The sequence below is a fragment of the Arvicanthis niloticus genome, chromosome 6, assembly GCF_011762505.2.
Source record: "Arvicanthis niloticus isolate mArvNil1 chromosome 6, mArvNil1.pat.X, whole genome shotgun sequence".
Lineage (NCBI taxonomy): Eukaryota > Metazoa > Chordata > Mammalia > Rodentia > Muridae > Arvicanthis > Arvicanthis niloticus.
In genome coordinates, this window is record NC_047663.1 from 65723555 (window position 1) to 65745078 (window position 21524).

At 44.8% G+C, this 21524-nt stretch overlaps 1 protein-coding gene across 2 annotated transcripts in view; it reads left to right on the plus strand.

The window, feature by feature from the left end:
- Nucleotides 1–21524, plus strand: part of Glra1 (glycine receptor alpha 1) — an 86878-nt gene that overhangs the window by 12583 nt on the left and 52771 nt on the right. For both annotated transcript variants that reach the window (XM_034505208.2, XM_034505207.2), the window contains exon 2: nucleotides 20955–21082. In XM_034505208.2, coding sequence (XP_034361099.1) covers nucleotides 20955–21082 — 128 coding nt within the window. The remainder of the gene's footprint in view (nucleotides 1–20954; nucleotides 21083–21524) is intronic.

Sequence of the window (21524 nt, forward strand, 5' to 3'; positions counted from 1 at the left end):
ATAAGCATTACCCCTAGCCCTCAGTTTGGGCAAAGTGGCTTCCAGGCATATGGTGACCTTCTAGCTTCATCACTGGACTAAAAACCCCTCAAGAACCAAGCTGTCTTCCTTGGTGTCTCTCAAAGTTTCAACCTGTTCTTGCCCCTCATGAGCTGTGCGATGCCTGTGGCTTCCAGTACATCACACACAGTGTTTGTTACTCTGTCCTTATATGTCTGTTTACAGCCTCCTCCTGTCATTAGGTAGGCAGAAGCCCAGGACCTGGAGGATTCCACCCAACCAACCCTAAAGTACTGCCATGTCTCACCGTGAGCCCTTTCTGCTCCAATAAATGAGTCATGGGGAGAGGATGGGTTAAAAGTGGTGGCTCCATTCTGGCTCTGACACAGCTGTAGGAAGTCCTTCAGGCTTTGTCTCACAGCCTGCCAGGGCCTGTCTGAGCTCTGGCCCTCCCCAAATATCTGAGTCATTGCAGATAAGATAAGGTTGCTTCCCATCATGTCCTCAGACTTGCAGAAAAGCCACTTCCATAGAACAAAACAAACTTTCTAAGGTGGTTTTCTCTATGGCCATACTATCCTGGAGGCATGTGATGTCGTCAGAAAAGAAGGCATGGACTTCATTCCTCTCTGTGGCCTAAAAAAGCTACTAGAAAAGAAAATTTCTCTACATGAAAAGGGACACAATGTTATCTGGAAAGAAAGGCTTGAAGAGGTGTTGTTGCTGTTGTTGTTTGTTTTTGTTTTTGTTTTTGTTTTTTACTTCAACATCTAAAAAGCTACACCTCCTGAAACATTGTAATGAAGCTAAGTAAAAGATAAGATGTCCCATACCCTCTCAGGTTGGATCACCTAGAGGTCAGAGCTAGCCAGGTCTTCCTCCACTAGCAAGCTCTGCCGTGCTTTCGTGTGCGTGTGCGTGTGCATGTGCGTGTGTGTGTAAGCCAGGGTACAGGTATCAACCATCCTCTTTTTTGAGATAAGATCTCTCCCTAGCTAGGAACTCACCAAGTAGACTAGACCTGCTGGCCGATGAATCACAGGGATCCTCCTGTCTCCACCTCCTCAGTGCTAGGATTATATAAGCACAGGCCACCACACCTGGCTTTTTCTTAACGTGAGTTCTGGCAATGAAGCTCAGGTCTTGATGCTTACAAGGCAAGCACTCTATCAACTGAGCCATCTCCCCAGACCTCTGCTCTAACTGAGTCTTAGATTTTCCACGCCTAAGATGAGCTGAGACTACATTAAGATGATGGCCCTTCCAGCTGTCGCGGCATAAGGCTTCATTTCAGCTGGTAGCAGGAGATCCTGGTAATGTCATGTGTTGAATGTGGAACAAGATCGTTTGAAGGATTCTGATGCCACCATTGTCCTCTGTGACATGAAACTAGTAATTCTTATCTGACAAATCATAATGACATGGTGGCAAGCAGAGTGTAGGTACTGCCTGTGGTACCTGAACATTGTGCAAAGCAAGAAGACCAGCACAATGAGCATTTAAAGAGGGCTGGGTGCCAAGGGTGGGCAGAGCATAGAGGAGTCCAACTGTCTGGAGGCAGGGAGATAGTATAAAGATGCGGACGGTTTCATGAGACTCAGAATAGTTAAATTGGGCTGTAGCAAATGACAAATTCACAGGGAGCAATGAACACAGAGAAAAAGAGGTGAATAGAAGAGAAAGACTGACTCTGAGCCCAAGGACAAGAGTGGACAGTTCTAGGCTCTGTCACCCAGCTTCAGCCTCCTCACACTCTGCTTGTCCCCTCCCAGAGGCCTTCTATTCAGCTGAAAGTGGGTCACAAAAAAAAAAAAAAAAAAAAAAAAAAAAAAAAAAAGCAGCTCCCGATAGAAGCAGGCTATTGTCCTAAGTTACAAGGAGAGACACATGGACAAATGGTAGAGTTCTGGCCGCAGAATGCTTCCTTCTAGAGGGGCTTAAATACCAAGCTAAATGAACAAGCAAGGAAGTGCGCGTTTCTGAGTCTGACGCTCAGTCAGTGACATGTTTGCTGCACAGACATGAGGACCTGAATTTGATCCCCAGAATGGGCATAGTGTACCCACACTAGGTACAGTGTGGAGCCTGAGGAGGCAGACAAGAGGATACCCAGAGGTCATGGGTCAGCCAGTCAGGCCAATTTGGTGACCTCTAGGTTTGGTGAAAGGCCCTATCTCAAAAAATAAGTGGAGATGCACACACACATACCTACATATGAACACACCTGCACACACATACACACATACCTGCACACACAAGAACAAGTACATACACACATACAATAATTCCTGAATCTGGTAACATTACAAAACCAATTGAGACAGGAGAATGAGTCAGAGCTCACAAAGGTTTGCCCCCAGGTGCCTACTCATTCATCCACACCCCTCTTCTCTCTGAGCCTATAACACAGGCAGACAGGAAGATAGGAGAAAGCTATATCTTCCTACAGATGAGGAGATTAAAAGACATGTCAAATGACCAGAAAGAAGCACAAAGTGGTCCCATTCCATAAAGGAAAGTCAAAATATCCAAGATATGGTCCAATGAGATGGCTCTGTGAGTAAAAGTGCTTTCTGCCAAGCCTGACCACATGAGCTTGATCCACATGGTGGAAAGAGAAAGCTGATTTCACAAGTTATCCTCTGACCTCCATACATGCCCACACACATACATATACATACAAAAATACATACATATGTACACATACATAAACACACATATACATACACACACATACATACACACATATACATACATACACATACATACACACATATATACATACATGCATGCATGCATATATATACATACATACACATGCACATACATATACACACATATATATAATACATACATACATACATACATACATACATACAAAAATTAATAAAAACCTATTTACTATCCAAGGTAAATGATGAGACTGAATGGGTTGGGAAAACTCAAGCATCAAAGAAGTTTATTTGGTAAAAAGTAAAAATAATAATAATAATGGTAATAGCTTGAGGTAATTGCACTTCACCCTGGAGTAAATAAGCCTGAAGGCTGAGACCCTTTGGTGTGTTTGCTGAAATTTTCTGGGCAACTAAAAGCTGCTTTCCCCATTGAAGTCATGATCCTGAAAGTACAAAGTAATTGGAAGATGGAAGGCTAGAGTTAGGCTATAGACTTGGGTTTTTAATTTATTAATTTTGTGTATTGATGTATATATGCACATATGAGCTGGGGTTTGGGTGTACACATCTCTGTGCATACATAGGGAGCCCAGAGGACAACCTTAGTTGTAATTCATCATAGTCTACAAGACTCTGAGACAGGCTTTGTCAGCAGCCCTGGACTCACCAATTAGGTTAGGCTGGCCTGCTAGAGAGCCCCAAGGATGCTCCTGCCTCTGCTTCCCCAGGGTTAAAATAACAAGCACATGCTAGAATGTAATGAAAGCACATGACATAGGTAGGCTCTGAACTCCAGCTCAGGTCCTCACGCTTGCATGACAAGCATGTTATCAAATGAGCCATCTCCTCAACACCAGACTTGCTTGGTACTGTAGAACAAAGAACTGGCAAAGACACATTCATAATGAGGTCACTGGAGTCTTACCTAATATGAAGGGCTTTTTCATAAAACCTTCAAAGAGAGGGGCAATGGGAGGTGAAATGAGAAGCAAGCTAAACATGGAAAGAACTCTCTCATGCCTAGTGCCTCCCATTCCAAAGGAGGACTGAAGCCACGGGAAAAGGCACTTCTCCAAAACCACAGTGGATTAGTGTCCAGACCAGACTAGAGCCTAGGACTCCATGTCTCATTCCCGTAACAACTTTGCCCAACGTCTAACATGATTTCTGCTGGTGCTGTGCAGATGAATAGCGAAGGTATGGGATAATCTTGTTTCCATCATCAAGAATTTTACTTTAGAATGACAACTTTGCCTTATGGACAAGAATTCCCCTAAGTAAGACTTCTTATAATTAGTAGCATTAGCAAATAACACTTGCGTACAGTCCTCCATATGTCAGGAAGTTTTTGAATGCTCCATGTGACAAGACATGGGTGTATCTCAGTGGTTGAGCACCTACTCAGCCAGTACGAAGCCCTGGGTTTCGTTCCTAGCACCCTAAGAAGATAAGTACTCCAGCTATACAACTATTTGATTTAATAGCAACCTCATGAAGTAGGACGCACTCTCACCCCATTTTTTGAATGAAGGACCTAAAGCTAGGATCTTAGCCAACACAGGACTCCTTTAATTCAGCTTACTTATTCAAGCTCAGAGTTTTATTTGGAAATCATCCTCCATCTGAATATGCTTTTTTGACTATGCTATGAGGTAGAACGGAAGAAAGGAAAGACCCCAAGAAGGAAAAGTAAGGAGCTCTGCCCACATCACAGACTTGTCTAGTGGGAAAGGAAGGAGGTAATTTAGTGGCAGGCTTCCCCTCACCACAGTTCTGCTACAACAAACTCCAGGTTTCCTTTTGATCTAGCACCATGAGATTTGGAACTCAGGTTCAGTTCCCTTCACTCATGTAGCAACTCTGGCCCATCTGTTACTCCAGTCCCAAGGGATCTAGTGCCCTCTTCTGGTCCACCTGGGCATCAGGCACGCCCATGGTACACAGACATACATGCAAGCAAACCACTCCTATACACCAAATATAATTTTATTTTTTAAAAAATAAATCATTTTACAAAACATAAAAGAAGGCTGGAAATGTACCTCAGTTGGTAGAGTACCTACCCAGTATGCAAGGGACTCTGGGTTGGATCCCAGCACCACATAGACCAAGTATACACCTGTACTCCCAGCACTGGGGAAGGAGGGATGACAAGATCAGGAGTTCAAGGTCATCCCCAGCTACATAGTATATCTGATGCCAGGATGGGCTATCTGAGACTCTGCCTCAAAAGCTTTTTTTTTTTTTTTTTTTTTTTGTATTTTGAGACAGGGTTTCTCTGTGTTGCCCTGGCTGTCCTGGAACTCACTCTGTAGACCAGGCTGGCCTCGAACTCAGAAATCCGCCTGCCTCTGCCTCCCAAGTGCTGGGATTAAAGGTGTGTGCCACCACTGCCCAGCCATGTATATTTGGGGGAGACAATGTGAGCGTGTGAGTGCTAATTGCTGGGGTCAGAGGTGTGTGATTCCTTAAACATCATGTGGGAGCTGGGCAGTGGTGGCACACACCTTTAATCCCAGCACTCAGGAGGTAGGAAGCAGGCAGATCTCTGAGTTCAAGACCAACCTGGTCTACAAAGTGAGTTCCAGGATAGCCCAGACTACACACAGAAATCCTGTCTTGGAAAACAAAACAAAGAAGACACCATGTAGATGCCAGAAATTGAACTTAGGTCCTCTGGCAGAGCAGTAAGCACTCCTAAGCACTAAGCCCCTCAAAGAGTAATATTTAATCAATGCATTAGAAAAATACACAAGTGCATAGTAGAGGCCTGGTCCCAGTACTCTCCATCTCTGTTGTCCTCTGTAGATCACAGGGCCAAGTAAAATTCCAGCTCCTACTTGAACAGTGGCCAGAAACTCACCCAGCCTCAGACAGCCTCTTCCATTACGGGAAAGCTCTGATGGTGAAACTATCCCGTCCTCGGGTGCATGCAACAGCCGTACTCAGAGCATCTCGCTAGCTCGCTCGCTCGCTTTGCCTGGTTGCTTGGAACAAGCCTACAAAACTACAGAAGCAGAACACTCTTGGGGCTGGGGAGAAGCTCAGTCAGTAATGTGCCTGTTGTATAAGCAAAAGGGCCTAGGATATGATCCAGACAACTCACATAAAAAGCCTAGTATGATGGCAGGCACTGCACTTGTAATCCCAGCACTGGAGATGCTGAGAGAAATAGATCTCTGAGGCTTACTGGCCTGCTAACTTAACCTGCTAGGAGAACCGCAAGACAATGAGACCCTGTCTCAAAAAAAAAAAAAAAAAAAAAAAAAAAATCAAGGTAGATAGTGCCTGAGAGAAATGATCACTGAGGTTGACCTCTCATCTCCACATACACCCACACACCACAAACGCATACACATATAAACAAATACACATATGTAAGCATACACATACACACACACACACACACACACACACACACCTATCTGGTCCTGCTCCTACCCTGCCACCTACAGGCCATGGAACTTCCTGACACATCACTTTTGCCTCTTGCAGCTTAGTCACCTCCTCTCTGCAACAGGAATACAAACACATACCTCACAGAGCATCTTGCAGAAGAAAAAATAGCTAATATTTGCAAACGGCTTAACTCAGTGCCTGGAAAAATAGAAAAAAAAAAAAAAAAAAAAAGACTTCCAGACCATTGTTTCATTAAGTCAGGTCCCTGCTTCCCCACAACAGCCCAGCACACTGGTCCCTTTTGCCCAAGTCTTCTCTCAGCCAAACATCCAGAGTCCTTAATTATTCCTTATAGGTCAATTTCAACTTTGTTTACCAGCCCAGTTGTTCCTTTCTGGATCTGTTCCAGATGCTAATATCCCTCTTAAAATGCAGGGCCTACAACTGAACACAATAAATTAGCCAAGATTTGAAGTACAGCCCACATCCAGCAATCCCTGCCCTCCCTGCCTCTTACAGGCCTTAGATTCTCCTGGGGTTTCTCAGAATGAAGAGTCTTAATCTAGGCTGGAATCAAATGGCAATGAAGGCCACATACGCCTTCTGTGGGAATCTGAACTCATGGTGATGGCTATCAGACAAACCAAACTCTCTGTGCCCAGCAGTACAGTCAGCCCCAAAGACATACTTTCTTATTTAACCCTAACAATCCCGAAGGGCACTCTGTTAACATTATTTTCCTGCTAATAAGTGGCCCTATGAGACTGAAGGGACTTGCCCAAAGTCACTGTGTGATTAAAGGCAGGATCTGTATTGAGTTCTGTGTATGGTCTTCCTGTGTCTTCAGTGGTCAAGGACGTGGGAACTATCAGGATAAAAGTGATGGAAAATGAGAACAGAGTGATTCAGTAGGGAAAGCAACACAATGCGCCACACCATGTGGGCATCCGGACCATCTGCCACCGAGGCCACCCCATTTCCGAGAGCACGCCTCAGCGACTGTGGTTACCTGGACAATAGGAGCAAGTGCCTCAGAAGGCAAGTTAGAAGGGTCATCTCCCCTCTTGTCAACCTGCACAATGAAAACTTAGAAAAATTCTAATGTTCTGCTCATGATGGTCCTGAAGGTCATATGGGCCGGGGGCTCCGCCCCACTGTTCCAGCCTTCTACCTCAGAAGCATGCCCAGCCGTGGACTCGCCAGCACTCGCCAGCCAGCTTTGTTTCTATGACAAGAGCAGAGATTTGTCACACCAGGACTTTCAGCATGACTTGGAACAAACTTGAAAATGCTGCCAAAAGATTTTTTGGTCTGCTGTTCAAGGGTCACACTGAGGCAGGTGACTATTTGAGTAACAGATTCATCAAAAGTCACTAAAGCTGTAGATAGCCAGACAATAGAAGCATGATGGTGGCTCTGAGGCACGTTCTGGTCCACATGACAGGGGAGGCCCCTTTCTGTATGTACACTTTAGAGGAAGGGGTGGGGAGTCGATTGAACTCTCCCTTATTTGGTCCCAGTCAGCCATTGTGTAGTTAACCAATGAGTAGTCAGTTAAAGAATGTCAGATGATTGATAGACATTTTTCCTGACTTACCATTACTGGGGTTCCACAGGCCAAAGAAGTCAAGACTCTAGAGAGACAACTTAATTTAGTTTGAAAACTAAATAATTACTGTAGCTATTGGAATTGCCACGGCTTATCCAAAATGGAGGCGCTTTCCAAAATGGTGTGGCCTTGGCAACCATTGTCTTTGCCGATCCACAGAAGGACCAGGGAATGAAGAGAAAGAGAAAGACAAACACACGCTGGCATGCGCAGGCATTTAAAATCATGATTCTAGAGGTTTGGTAATGGGTTGGGGGATGCTCACTCAGAATCTCCCATGAAAAAAACCCAGAAACAAAACCATCTATACAGAAGAAAGAAAAACTAGAAGAAGTTTACCAGTATGCCATCCAAAGAATTCCTGATGACAGGGTCCAAGGGACAGGATCCAGGTGGGTTCCATCTTTATTGCATCCTCATAGGACTTTTCAAATATGTGTCTATCGCCTCCATCACTGGAGGAAAATGCTGTGCTTAAAAGCACTGCACAGCACTGATCTGAAGGTCAGCAGCCAGCAATGGCTAGGCATTTTTGCCACTAAACAGCATCTGAACAGCATCCCACAGTGCACTGTGGTTACAGGAGCAATGACTGCCCTCTCAACACCAGATCCCCATCCTTCTTATCAAAATGCTAACGGGAGACTATTAACTTACTACTCGGCAGAGAAATTTACTAAGGGCACAGAAGGATACTCACCTGAGAGATGCAAGGTACTTCTAGATGGGAGGATGGGTTGCCTTAGGAGATTCCAGGGTACAGCACAGAGAAGATCCCAGAAATTTCTAGAAGGCCCTCCATGTTTCAGCATCACAGAGCTCAGATCAGTCAACTGTGTTTGGGTTGAAGGCTGTTTAACACTGATGACACAGGAGCATTCTAATACTGATAATAACAATTGCAAAAAAAAAAAAAGAATACTTGTTCCATAAAATCCAGATCCACCCCAGTTAAAAACAAGTACTGTATCTCCATTTCACAAGTGTAGAAGGAACAGAACTTTATTGTGATCAGACACCCAGCTACTCCACAGCAGAGCAAGAGTCCAGTGCTTAACTTCTACCCAAAAGTCATTCTTTTTATTTTTATGCAAGTTCTTTATTTCTTCTTTTTTCTCAGTGGAGCAGATTTAAGTGGGGAGAGAAACCTGTGGAGGCATGCTGAAAGTCTGGGGAGAGGAGAGAAATGATCTTTCCAGAGCATGAGAGTTTTAGCCATGCCCAAGTGCCTGATGTCACAGCTGTTTCTATAACCTGACTGGAGTCCAGTGCTTGTCATGTGATGAACACATGACCTTCTAAATGAAAGTATTTGCTATATGTTACTTCACATGGAAAATATTCATAGACTGGGGGCACAGCTCCGTAAAGTGCTTGTCATGCATGCAGAAGGACCTGAGTTCAATTCCTGAAGCTCAGGAAGGAATGAACAAGGTCACATGAGCTCTTGACTCCAGCACTGGGAAGGCAGAGACAGGGACAGGCCAATCCCTGGAACTCACTAGCCAGTTAGCCTACTCTAACCAATGAGCTCCAGCCCAGAGAGACATTATTTCAAGTAACAAAAATGTAGATATCACCTAGGGCCGACATCCAATATGGTCCTCTGGCTTCCACATGTGCGTAACTACACATGCATACACACAAATCATGATCTATGGTGTGTTAGTCACTTTGCATTGCTACAACAAAATATCCATCATTCTGGAGAATGGGAGAGAGAAACAGCAGGAGAAAGAAAGTATGCTGTGTTACAAAACTAGCTTTTATTTGTATAGTGTCTTACCAACAAGTGTGTATATGTCTGTCTGTCTGTCTGTCTGTCTCTCTCTCTCTCTCTCTCTGTCTCTCTCTCTGTCTGTCTCTGTCTGTCTGTCTGTCTGTCTGTCTCTCTCTCTCTCTCTCTCTCTCTCTCTCTCTCTCTCTCTGTGTGTGTGTGTGTGTGTGTGTGTGTGTGTGTGTGTGTGTGTGTGTGTATGTGTGCCAATGCAGCCCTAGGTAAGCTTGGGAGTTTACAGTCAGGTCACACTTCCTGTTTTCTCTCTGCTTCTGGAGAGTGGGTATGAGTGGGACCAGCCTTGCTGCTAAGCCTCTTCCCCATCTCCACAGACTTTATCTAACCCCCTGGAACTTATATACTTTCTCACCTGAGTTACTTCTTATCGGGGTGTTTTATCACAGCACCAGAAAAGGGACTAATACAAATAAAGAAGGTGTTATCTTACACAAAACTTATACAGGGAATCCCAACTCCTGTGAGCTCATGAGTGCAACAGCCATGGCAGGCCCAGAATTCAGCCTTGTGCACAGCTCAGCCCCTCTTCCAGCCCTTCCATCCTTTCTGATGGATCACACTTCCATGGGTTCCCTGAGCCTTAAAGGGCTTGCAATCAGTGTTCCAGCTCTTATTTGTTACCGATAGATTTCCACCTACTAGTTTCAGAGTTCCTAGGATGTATTGATTGTCACAAGTTGGTCACTGTTACAAGTAAGAGTGAGGACCTGAGAGGGACATTGAAACTCAGGGACCCCCAGCTTCCTCATCCCTAACTGTTAGAGAGAGGGAATATCACATACAATGCTTGTGTGTGTGTGTGTGTGTGTGTGTGTGTGTGTGAGCTTGCTCTTGTGTGAGAGGGTAGCAGGCACACACTTGCCAGGGTGTATGTTTGAAGGTCAGAGGGCAACTTCAGATGTTGGTCCTTGCCTTCTCCCTTGTTCGAGACAATCTCTTTCTGATTTGCTATGGCATGGACCAGTCCAACTGTCCCACTAGCTTCCTGTTTCTACCTACCATCCTGTGACAGGGACATTCATGTTACAGATGAGCACAATCATGCCTAGCTTAGTGTGGGTCCTGGGATTTGAACTCAGGTCCTTATACCAGAGCAACACATACTTCTACCCCCTGAGTCATCTCTCTAGCAGTTATACAATTAACTTCATGTCTGGTACTTTATAGCCGCCCAGCAAGGACCAGCGGATATAGTTATTTTTAAACTCTGCTTCAACATGGACTATTCAGACATGTAATAAGTACTCTATAATTATTTTTAGTAAGTAAATAAATGAACTAATGAACTTAACACTATCTCAAACTCGATGGTTATTAACTTGAAGTGCCTAATAAAGAAAACCCTTGACTAATCTCAGAAATTAACATTTGTTTCTACAACATTGGTTTAAAAAAAACAACAGCACTGGGACCTTTTGTCATTCAAACAGCTGACAGTAAAGGCAGACCCTGCTTTAACAATGAGTGAACTGGGAAGAGATACAAAAAAAAAAAAGGCATGGAGAAAGCTGGCTTCATTTTTTTTTCTTTTTCACATGTGCCAGGTAGGCACTCTGCTGCTGAACCCCATGCCCAGTCCTGGGCATTTTGACAGGCTTCTCACTCTATAGCTCCTGCTGCCCTCAAACTAACAGTCCTCTTGTCTCTATATCTCAAGCACTGGGGATTCAAGTCCCGCCTCTCTCCCTCTGACAACTGCTGATGTACTTGAGACAGGTCTTGGTAGAGATAATTTCATAAACAATAAAAAGATTTCATCCATCCATTTGCTGCCTTTTGAGAATGATCAAGTTCTCAAACAGATGCCCCATGTCAGATCCAGGGAGCCCTCAGTGGCATTACAGACGACCCTGGGCAAGCCTCTTTGCCTGATGATGCTGTTGTGGGTATGCTGTTGGGATCCAAGACAGTCATGGGTCAAGAATGATGTCCATGTTGTTCTGAAACCATGCGTTTCAATCCTGAGTGCCCCAGGGTCTCACCTACAGTTCCAAAGAATCACAGAAACAATAACTGGAACAGAGCAGCTGCTGACATCATGACATCAGAAGCAAGGACAGCAGCAGAAGAGCTGTGGCAGAAGCATGTGGGCAGAAGAGACTGGTGGGCTCCTACGCTTGCTGTTTTACTAGACACATAATTTTGGCTAAATGTCTGAAAGGGAATGCGTCAGCTTCTGCATCGGTGAAACGGGATGATGATGTCATCTTTATGGGGTCATTAAGAAGACTAAATATGCTAATATATGCAAAGTGCCTAGTGAACAGGAACCACCACCATCACAAGCTCTCTGACACACATCTCCATTTCAGTCCTATTTGTCCTCTGTTTATATTTCTCCACCTGTGACCTCAAATCACCAACCTCTCCTCCTCTGTTCAGTCTCTTTCCCCTAAACTTTCTGTTTAGAGGCTCTGAGCTCTATTCTCTGCACACACACACACACACACACACACACACACACACACACACACACATCTCTCCAGTGAGATTTATCTGATTAAACAGAAAGCTGCATTGAAGGTAATAAGAGCCGTCCGCTCTCCCGGCTGAGGCTGTCTCGTGGTGTGCATGCTGATGATACCAGGCCTGCTACGAGCTTAGATTCAGCCACGGCAACAACCCTGGCCTGTCCCTTAGCCTCTGAAGAGGTCTCTGAATTCTTGTGTCCCCGTCTCATCCATGCCAGTCAACATCCAACCCAGCCCAATCCATACCCCACCCCTGTCCAATCAGATACACAAGGAAGGTCAGAGCCAAGAGAAGTAGTTGATGTAGAATTATAATTCATGATATAAGGTATCAAAAATATGGGACTTATCCACAGACATGGGGTTTGACCATGGCGAACTGCCCTGTCCACGGAATGTTCATGAATATTCCAGAAATAAAAAGGAATGCCTTCTACTTCCTTGCCCTGGATTTTCCCAGAGAAGATTAAAAATTTGGGCTGCAGAGATGACTTGGATGGAAATGTACTTGCCATATAAGCATGAAAATCTAAATTTGACTCCTAGCACCCATAAAAAATACCCAGGTGCTATGGCACACACTTGCTATCCCAATGACAGGGAGGCAGAGACAGGAGAATTTAGTCAGTCTAGCCAAAGTGATGAAACCATGTCTCAAAAATAAGGGGAAAAACAGTTGAAGAAGACACCCAACATTGACCTCCAACCTCTATATGTACACACATATACACATGCACACAAACACACACAAAGAATCTTTCTAAGGGTCTTACTGAAGATACCAGGGCCAGAATTTAGGGGTCAATGGTTTGTCTGGTTGGTTGATTAGTTGGTTGGTTGGTTGGTTGGTTGGTTGGTTGGTTGGTTGGTTGGTTTGAGACAAAATCTCACTCTGTTGCCCTGATGAGCCTCAAACTCCCTATGGAGCCCCAGACTTACAGCAATCTTCCTGCCTCAGCCTCCCAAGTATTGGAATTATAGCCATGAGCCTAGGGATTTGTAGACTTTAGACAGATATAACCACTAATGAAACATGATTACTCAGATAAATTAAGCCTTATCCAGAGTCTCAGGTGCATTTTATTCATTTAACAAGTATATCTGGGGCCTTTACCATGCACTAGGCTCCCTGTTTTATGAAAACCATGTCAACTAACTATGAGATTATGTGCTAAGTCCTGTCTGCACAAAACCCTATTCTGAGGGGAAGACTATAAAACTGAGGGTTGGTATCAAACCATAGAAGAATTGGGGCTTCCATGACCTAAGCCTTGACAGATGAATGTAGAGTGGGAGGAGAAGAGAATAATGAAAACATAGACATCATTTAGCAAGTCCCCCATGGAGGGCCACAAGATGGGCTGGTCAAGCCACATGCTTAAGGTTCGGCTTCCTTATGTATAAAATAGGATAGGCTTTTTTCCTACAAAATAAGATACCGCATGTTCAGAGTGCATGTTAATTACAATCTGTGTTCATCTCATGATGTTTCTTGTCACTGAGGGAAGCCTTCTGAAATGTGAAAGATGCAGTACATGGCTTATTCAGGACTGGACAATGTCTAAGAAAATATGGCCTAAGTAGACCAAGCTGGGGGATCCAGGATACTTCAGGGTGCTAGGTTCAGGGTGAGGTGAGAAAGTGAAGCTCTCTTTTTCTGATATCCCTGCAAGTCACAGCCTGGCACTTCCACAATTCTGAGAGGGGGGGAACCCTCTCACTAGAATCATTCTGTGGCTGGCCTTGCTCTGTGGGGACGTTTAAAGAGAGTTGGTTCATACCAGGCTGAGGAAGGCTATGGAGAGCATCAGACTGGAATTGACAACAACAAACATAACAATCTCTGGAGAATGAGATCTTCCAAGGGACAGGCACAGGACTGGAAGAATTCCAAGATTCTTTGCAGCTCCCTGAACAGACTTTTATCTCGATAGCAAAGGAGAATCACATTGAAATACGTGTGCTTCTTTCCCACATGAAGTCATGGAAAGCAGAATGAGGCAAAGGCATCTTGTTCCCTATGACCCTGGAGAGAGTAAACTTAAAGCCTGTGGCTGTGGCAGTTTGCTCCCTGGAACTGCTTAGCAGATCGCAAAGTGAGAGTAATAAAATGTCAGGCTCTCCCCCACCGGCTTAAGCCCCTTACTGCAATCAAATAAAATCAGAACCACACAACAGCTGGCTGGAGGAAGCCAGATGTTGACCTGATGATGCAACTCAGGAGAAGCTGGGGGTGACCCTTGCTGTGACAAACCTGCTAGGACCAAAACTAGGGGCAGAAATGAGTTCAGTCTATCAAGCCAAGAACACCAGCCTGGCTGAGCCACCTCTTCCCAGAAGCTCGGAAGAGAGTACCTCCCCACCATCTGCCAGACCCTTCATTCAAAAGCACCACTTGGACAGTGGCAGATGTCTGTCGGGTCTTTCTAAAAGTTCACAGAGGCTTAAATGACTAAGAACTCAGACAATGTCGCTAAATCAACCAAATACTGCCTTCCTCTTCCAGCCTACCACAGGGGTCTGATGGTACCATCTAAGCCAGATGGCAACTACCTCTCCTAAAAGCTGCAGAGTCTTACCAGTTCTGTCCCCTGAACAATCAATAGCCAGGGGACAAGCTGAGGAGATGATTGCATGGATAAAGTGTTTGCATTGCAAGCCTGAGGGCCTGAGTTCAATTCCCAGAAGCCACATTAAGAAGCTGAGAGTGGCAATATACAACTGTAATCCCAGAACTGGGCAAATGGGGACAAGAAGACTCCTGGGGTCTTTCCTGGGCCAGTCATCATGGGCCTCATTAGTGAGTTCTAAGTTCACCAGTGAGAGACCCTGTCTCAAAAGAACAAGCACAGAGCAATTAAGGATGACATCAATGCTAGGTGTCTGTCCATATACATGTGCACAGGCACTTGCACAGACACAAAAAATGAAAGAGAGGAGAGAAGAGAGAGAGAGAGAGAGAGAGAGAGAGAGAGAGAGAGAGAGAGAAGACTGTTTTGTTTAATGACAGACAATGGATCATTGCTTTGTGCCAGGCACTAAAAGAGACATTCATATGGGAAATTATTCTGGTTGGCAGTGACATTTTTATTTGCATACCCCACAAGCACACACCTGATGCATATAGTAGATACGTATTAATAAACCAGAAGGTAGACCAGGCTGGCTTGTAACTGAGATCTACCTGCCTGTTTCCCAAGTGCTATGATCAAAGGTATGCACCACAGTGCCTGGCTATATGCCCTAATTTTCATGAATTCCAGAGATTCAAACTCAGGTCCTCACCCTTACATAGCAAGCATTTTACCCTTAACTTTAGACCCACCATAAGGGCATAGACCAATGGTTCCATCCTTGCAATTCCAACCTGTATAGTATTTCACCCTCATCTCTTACACACACACACACACACACACACACACACACACACACACACACACACACTAAAATTCTTTCTTCTTCCCAAGTTCTCTCACCTCTAAACTAGATAAGCTGTTCCTTCCACCCAACACTCTGCCTCTAGTGTCTTCAAGGCAACCCACACCAACCTAGATGACTGAAAGCAAATGTTGTTTTACCCACAATCCCTCTTGCCTCCCACAACTCCTACAACTAAATTGAGTGTCCAACCTCTACATTCACCAGTCCCTTGATTGCAGCCATTAATCACCCTCAAACACTTCCGCCCTCAGGCTCTCCTTTTCTGTGCACACTTCCTGCTTCCCTTTCCTCCTCCAGTTCCCAGAATTCTTCTCTCAGTTACCTAGATCCTCCTGATTCCTCCACTACCCTAAATCCTTATCACTTTTCCTACCCTTACCTCTAGACTCCCTCTGCATGGAGCATTGTGAGGACGTCCAACCCCCGCCCCCAGCTAATCCGGAGTGGTTCTCAGTAGCACTGTGCTACATATAGTGTAGTGGAAGTTGCCATGTCCTAGCCAGCCCTAGCTTATTTTAAATTCAGATTCATACTCCTTATTCTCTGGAGAATGAGACTCTAGATGCCAGTCTGGCCTTTCTTCCTGACCCCCCCAAAAAGTCTTGAAAAATGAGTTGGCACTGGGCAGACATCTTGATGCTAAATGGGAAAAAGCCAGGACAAGTATGTGTCCATCTCCTGAAGGAGATGGATCCAGCTCCCACCTATAAGACAGTGCTTCCTTCCAGGCTTCAGTCTCCTCTCAAATTATGCTATGTCTCATTCCACATCATAGGAACCTGAAAATCATGAGGAAAAGTAACTCACCCAAGGTCTCATGTTCCCGTGTCCCCATGCTCTTCCATTGCCCCACCTTGTAGTTGAACATTGTACCTAAGCCTTTCCATGGGGTCCTAGTTTTCTCTCTGCTGCTGTGATAAACACCTATCACCAAAATAAAGAAGAAACATATTACTTATTTGGCTTCTAGATTACAGTCTGTCAGCAATGGAAGCCAGGGCAGGAATTGCAGCAGAAACCTGAAGGCAAGACTTGAAGCAGAGGCCATAGAAGAACGCTGCTTACTGTCTTGCTTCCCCTGACTTTCTGTTTCCTTTCTTATACAACCCAGGATCACCTGCCCAGGGGTAGAACTACCCACAATAGACTGGGCCCTCCCACATCAATCATTAATAAAGAAAACTCTCCACAGACACACCTACAGGCCAATATGAGGGTGGAAATTCCTCAATTGAAATTCCTTTTTCTCAGATGACTCTAGTTTGTACTGAGTTGACAAAAATGAACCAAACAGATACACATGGTATCTGTCATGTTGGGAGTCACAACTGTGGTTCCTTAAAGCCCCGGAGAGGCACATCCCCTGAGCAGAAGATAACAGATTCCCCATGTTCTGTTGAAAGAAAGAAAGAAAGAAAGAAAGAAAGAAAGAAAGAAAGAAAGAAAGAAAGAAAGAAAGGAAAGAAAGAAGCCGGGCGGTGGTGGCGCACACCTTTAATCCCAGCACTTAGGAGGCAGAGGCAGGCGGATTTCTGAGTTCAAGGCCAGCCTGGTCTACAGAGTGAGTTCCAGGACGGCAAGGACTACACAGAGAAACCCTGTCTCAAAAAGAAAGAAAGAAAGAAAGAAAGAAAGAAAGAAAGAAAGAAAGAAAGAAAGAAAGAAAGAAAGAAAGGGAGAGAAAGAAAGAAAATAAATTACATCTACTGCCCAAAACCTTCTGTCAATTAGAATTCACTGAATTCATCTGAGAGCTGGAGAGATGTCTCAGCAGTTAAGAACTTTTCCTGCTCTTGAAGAGGACCCTAGTTCAAGTTCTAAGCACCCATGTTAGACAGTTCAGAAATGCCTATAACTCCAACTCTCAGAGATCCAATGCCCTCTTCTGGGTTCCATGGGCATCTGCACACACACACACACACACACACACACACACAGTCTTTAGTAAAATAAATCTTAGTACTTGTATTCAGTCAGGTGCCTCATTTTCAGACTCATTCAGCTCCTGTGTCCAGTAGGTCACGGACTCTAAGTAAATACTTAAAGTCCCCAGAGGCAGTGGCTCTAAATGCTGTGTTTACTGTCCACAGATGCCCAGAGCACAGATCCACTGAACATGGGGGAGAGGCTTAAAATAATCCTGTGCAAATTGCACTGTCCAAACAGAGGCAGAAACGGATGAGGATTATCAGCACAGGGAAATGGCCATATTGACATCAAGATGGGGCCTTTGTCTCTGGGGAAAATATTAGGAAACCTTGGAGATTTGGGGGTTGTTGCTGAACACACACAATAATGTTGTATTTAGGGTTTGTTGGGTTGTTTGCTTTTTTGTTTCTTGTTTTGAGTGGAGGTTTACTTTTTTAAGATTTATTTTATGTGTATGTGTATGTGTGTTCTGTTTGTCCGCAGAGGCCAGTAGAGGATGTTGGATCCCGCTCTGTTTTTTATCCAGGCAGTATCTCACTGTGTTATGTTGGACTCATAACAAACCCCCTGCCTCACCCTCTCAAGCCTTGAGATTGTAGGGGTGTACTGTCATACCCTGCTTGAACCATGGTTGAATCAGCTTTCTCTCAGCTGCTCTCACTATCTCAGAGACAGTCATCGCTAAGTCTGTGTGTATCTGTAATGCTTCCAACATAGCCACAGCATCTCCCCTGTTGGTGAGGACATCCTCAGGCTGTGGACACTGGCAAGCAGCACAGGCACCACTACACAAAGCTTGCTCCTTTACATTTAGTTGCCATTGTACCGGCTGATTATGGTCCCTATCCTTGACACAACTTAGAATCACCCAATAAGGGAGAATCTCAGATGAGGCATTGCCTCCCTCAAATTGGTCTGCAGGCAAGCCTATGAAACGTCTTCTTGATTAATGATTGATTGGGGGGGGGAGGTCCAGCCAATGATGGGCAGTGCCACCCTGCGCAGGTGGTCCTAGAGTGTATGAGAAAGTAAACCCTAGAGAGCAAGCCACTAGGCAGTGTTCCTCCATGGCTTTTTCTCTTACTACTTGCTAGCCTTGCGACTGAGACGACAAAAGCAAATGCTACTGGGACAACAAAAGCAGAACTGACGGGAGCCCTTACTACATTATATGTTACAATGCACAGAAAAACAAACCATGTATAATATGTGCATCAGCCATTGCATTGCACTCATCCATCCCTGTGCACATTGCCCCTCCCCCCCACATGACTACAAGTGGCCTAACCTGTCACAGATACAGGTAACTCCATGTTTGCACACACCAAGCTCTGTGACATTATCTGTTCCACACCCACACTCTAATCTCTGCTCACAGCTGTTACTAGTCTCCACTGGCATGCATGACACTCTCATCAGCACATGCAGAAGCAGATCCCATCCCAGGATTCCAGTTGCACCCTAACCACACACAAACAATAACAAAAGTATGCCTGTCCCTCATCCGTTCACCACAGTGCTTGGAGACCTGAGTAGAGCATGCCCAGAGCCTGAGCAAGGATGCTTGGAAAATCCCAGCATACCTTGCAAATCTCCTAAGAAACACCAGACTATGTTTGTGTTTTTATACTGTGTATAATAGTCTAATTATTTTTAAATTGTTAACCCGTGTACCAATATTTACGAACACTTCCTATTAGCAGGAATATTTGATTAATTAATGGGTGTCTCGATCATCATTCAGTCACCATGAAATCACTGAGCACCAATTAAGTTTGAGACTTCAGGGTAGACACCTGGGGGATTAGAGAACAAACAAGAAATAAATAAAGAAAATCATGTGATCCCTGCTCTTGGATATAACCAGATATAGCAAGTTTCAAAAATAAACAGTTGGGACTGGCAAGATTGTACGGTGGGTAAAGGCACTTGCCAACAAGTCTGACGGCCAGAATCCTATCCCCAGGACCCACATGTGAACAAGAAAAATTATTCCTTCACATTGTCATCCGATCACCATGTGTGCGCACGCACTCACACACACACACACACACACACACACACACTAATATAAATACACTCACATAGATGCATGAGCACATGCACAGGACTATCACACACCATCACACATATACACATGCACGACTATCCCACACATACACTCTAACACACACACATTTGCAGGCACACATGCACACACACACACACACACACACATACTTTAGCTCTGTGGTTCCTCCAAGTTTGAAGACCTACAAGCCTCTCCCAGGGGAGCACATGGATCCCTCCATCTGCTCAGTGAAGATGTAGAACTCAGGCCTCTTAGGGACCCAAAGCAAACCAAGTGATCACTCCTCAACCCTTACTTGACTGGACACCCCTGAGGACTTGGCTTAGACGTTACTAGCCTTCCCTCATTAGGGAAGAGAGGCCTGACATAAATACCTTGAGGCATCACCAGAGACTTGGCTTCCAACCTCCCAACTCCTGGTACTAAGGGGTACCAGGTATCCACCTGGTATTGATTAACTCTGGCGCCTGGGTTGGAACCTTCCTCTACTTGGCCTCAGCTCTGTCCATTCATACACACACTTTTTTAAGTGCCAAAATGTGATTTACTAAAGACACCTTGGTTTACACTTTAAGCACAGGGTTAAGAAAGGTACTCAGAAAGAACAACATACCTACCAATGTGGGTAGATACGGACTTATCAAAAAAGTCATCTCCATTTTTTTCTTTGTTTTTTTTTGGGGGGGGGATGTCTATGTGGCACAGGATAGCTTCAAACTTTTGCCTCAGCCTCTGGAGTGCTGAGGTCACAGGTGTGTACCACCTTCAGTTTCTAATGGTAGATTTCCCTTTTATCTTAAGGTTTATTTATTTAATATGTATACAGTATTCTTCCTACATGTATGCCTACATGCCAGAAGAGGGCACCATATCTCATTACAGATGGTTAAGAGCCACCATATGGTTGCTAAAAATTGAACTCAGGACCTCTGGAAGAACAGCCACCACTCTTAACCTCTGAGCTTATCTCCCAGCCCTCTAATGGTGGATTTCTAAAATGCTTGTTTTATAATTTAGACACCCATGTGTATAAGTGTGGGGGGCTGCTAAAGATAGGGAGGTGGGTAAATTTGTATTTCCAAATGCATTTTACTTTGGCAACTTTTATTTATCTACTTAACTTATCTTTACAATAGCCGATTCTGAAGAGAACTTTAAAGGAAATGGCTACATTATCTCTGAGATGCTTTAATAGCCCACGTATCTGTGAGACAGCAGGTACCCAAAGCACAACTGAGTCAGCCAGACCGACCCTCCAGTGTTCTTCTCAGGGAGACCCAGACCCAACCTCTCAGCCTCCTCTCCCAAGGAGACCCAGCAGCCACTGTGATGACTCATGACAGCAGACACTGTGAGGAGTTGGAGACTTCTCAGTCTCAGTCAGACACTGGCTGTCTGCCAGGCCCCCGGCTGGCTTCCACTGGGGCTTGATAAACAGTGCAGCTCGTGCCTTCCTCCTTAAAGACCCAGCTCAAGCACGGAGTACTCCATGTACAAGGCTGTGGTCTGATCAGAGCACGGAGAAGAGCCGCCATCAACCTTGTGCTTCTCTCTCTCTTCTTAGCCTTGCTGCTTCCAAAGAGGCTGAAGCTGCCCGCTCTGCACCCAAGCCTATGTCGCCCTCGGACTTCCTGGATAAGCTCATGGGGAGGACTTCTGGGTATGATGCCAGAATCAGGCCCAACTTTAAAGGTAGGAAAACATTCCTTTCAGATTTACAAGAAACAACTCTCCCATGATACAACGTGCTATGAGCCCCACACATCCTTCTCCACCCAAGGCAGACATTACTAGTCAATGGAATATCTTTTCCCAACAAGTCCAGAGCCTCAGAGAACTCAACTCAATAGTACTTCTGGTTTCCAGGAGTCAGTAAGTGATTTAAGGCCTATGTTGCTATGTCTAGTGTCATAGACTGTAACACAAGAAATGTGGGTCAAGTTTTTGGCTCAAACATAGGTTTGCTCTGTGAGTTGGGCCAAGTCTCTCCCTTTGTCTGGGCCTCAGTTTTCACATTTCTATAATGTTGGCTTGGCTGCATATGCAGACATGAGGCATGATTCTTGGGGTTTTATGATTCCTCCAAGAGTCCTAAAAAAGAGATGCCAGTGAGAAATAGGTCCACCTTGTCCTT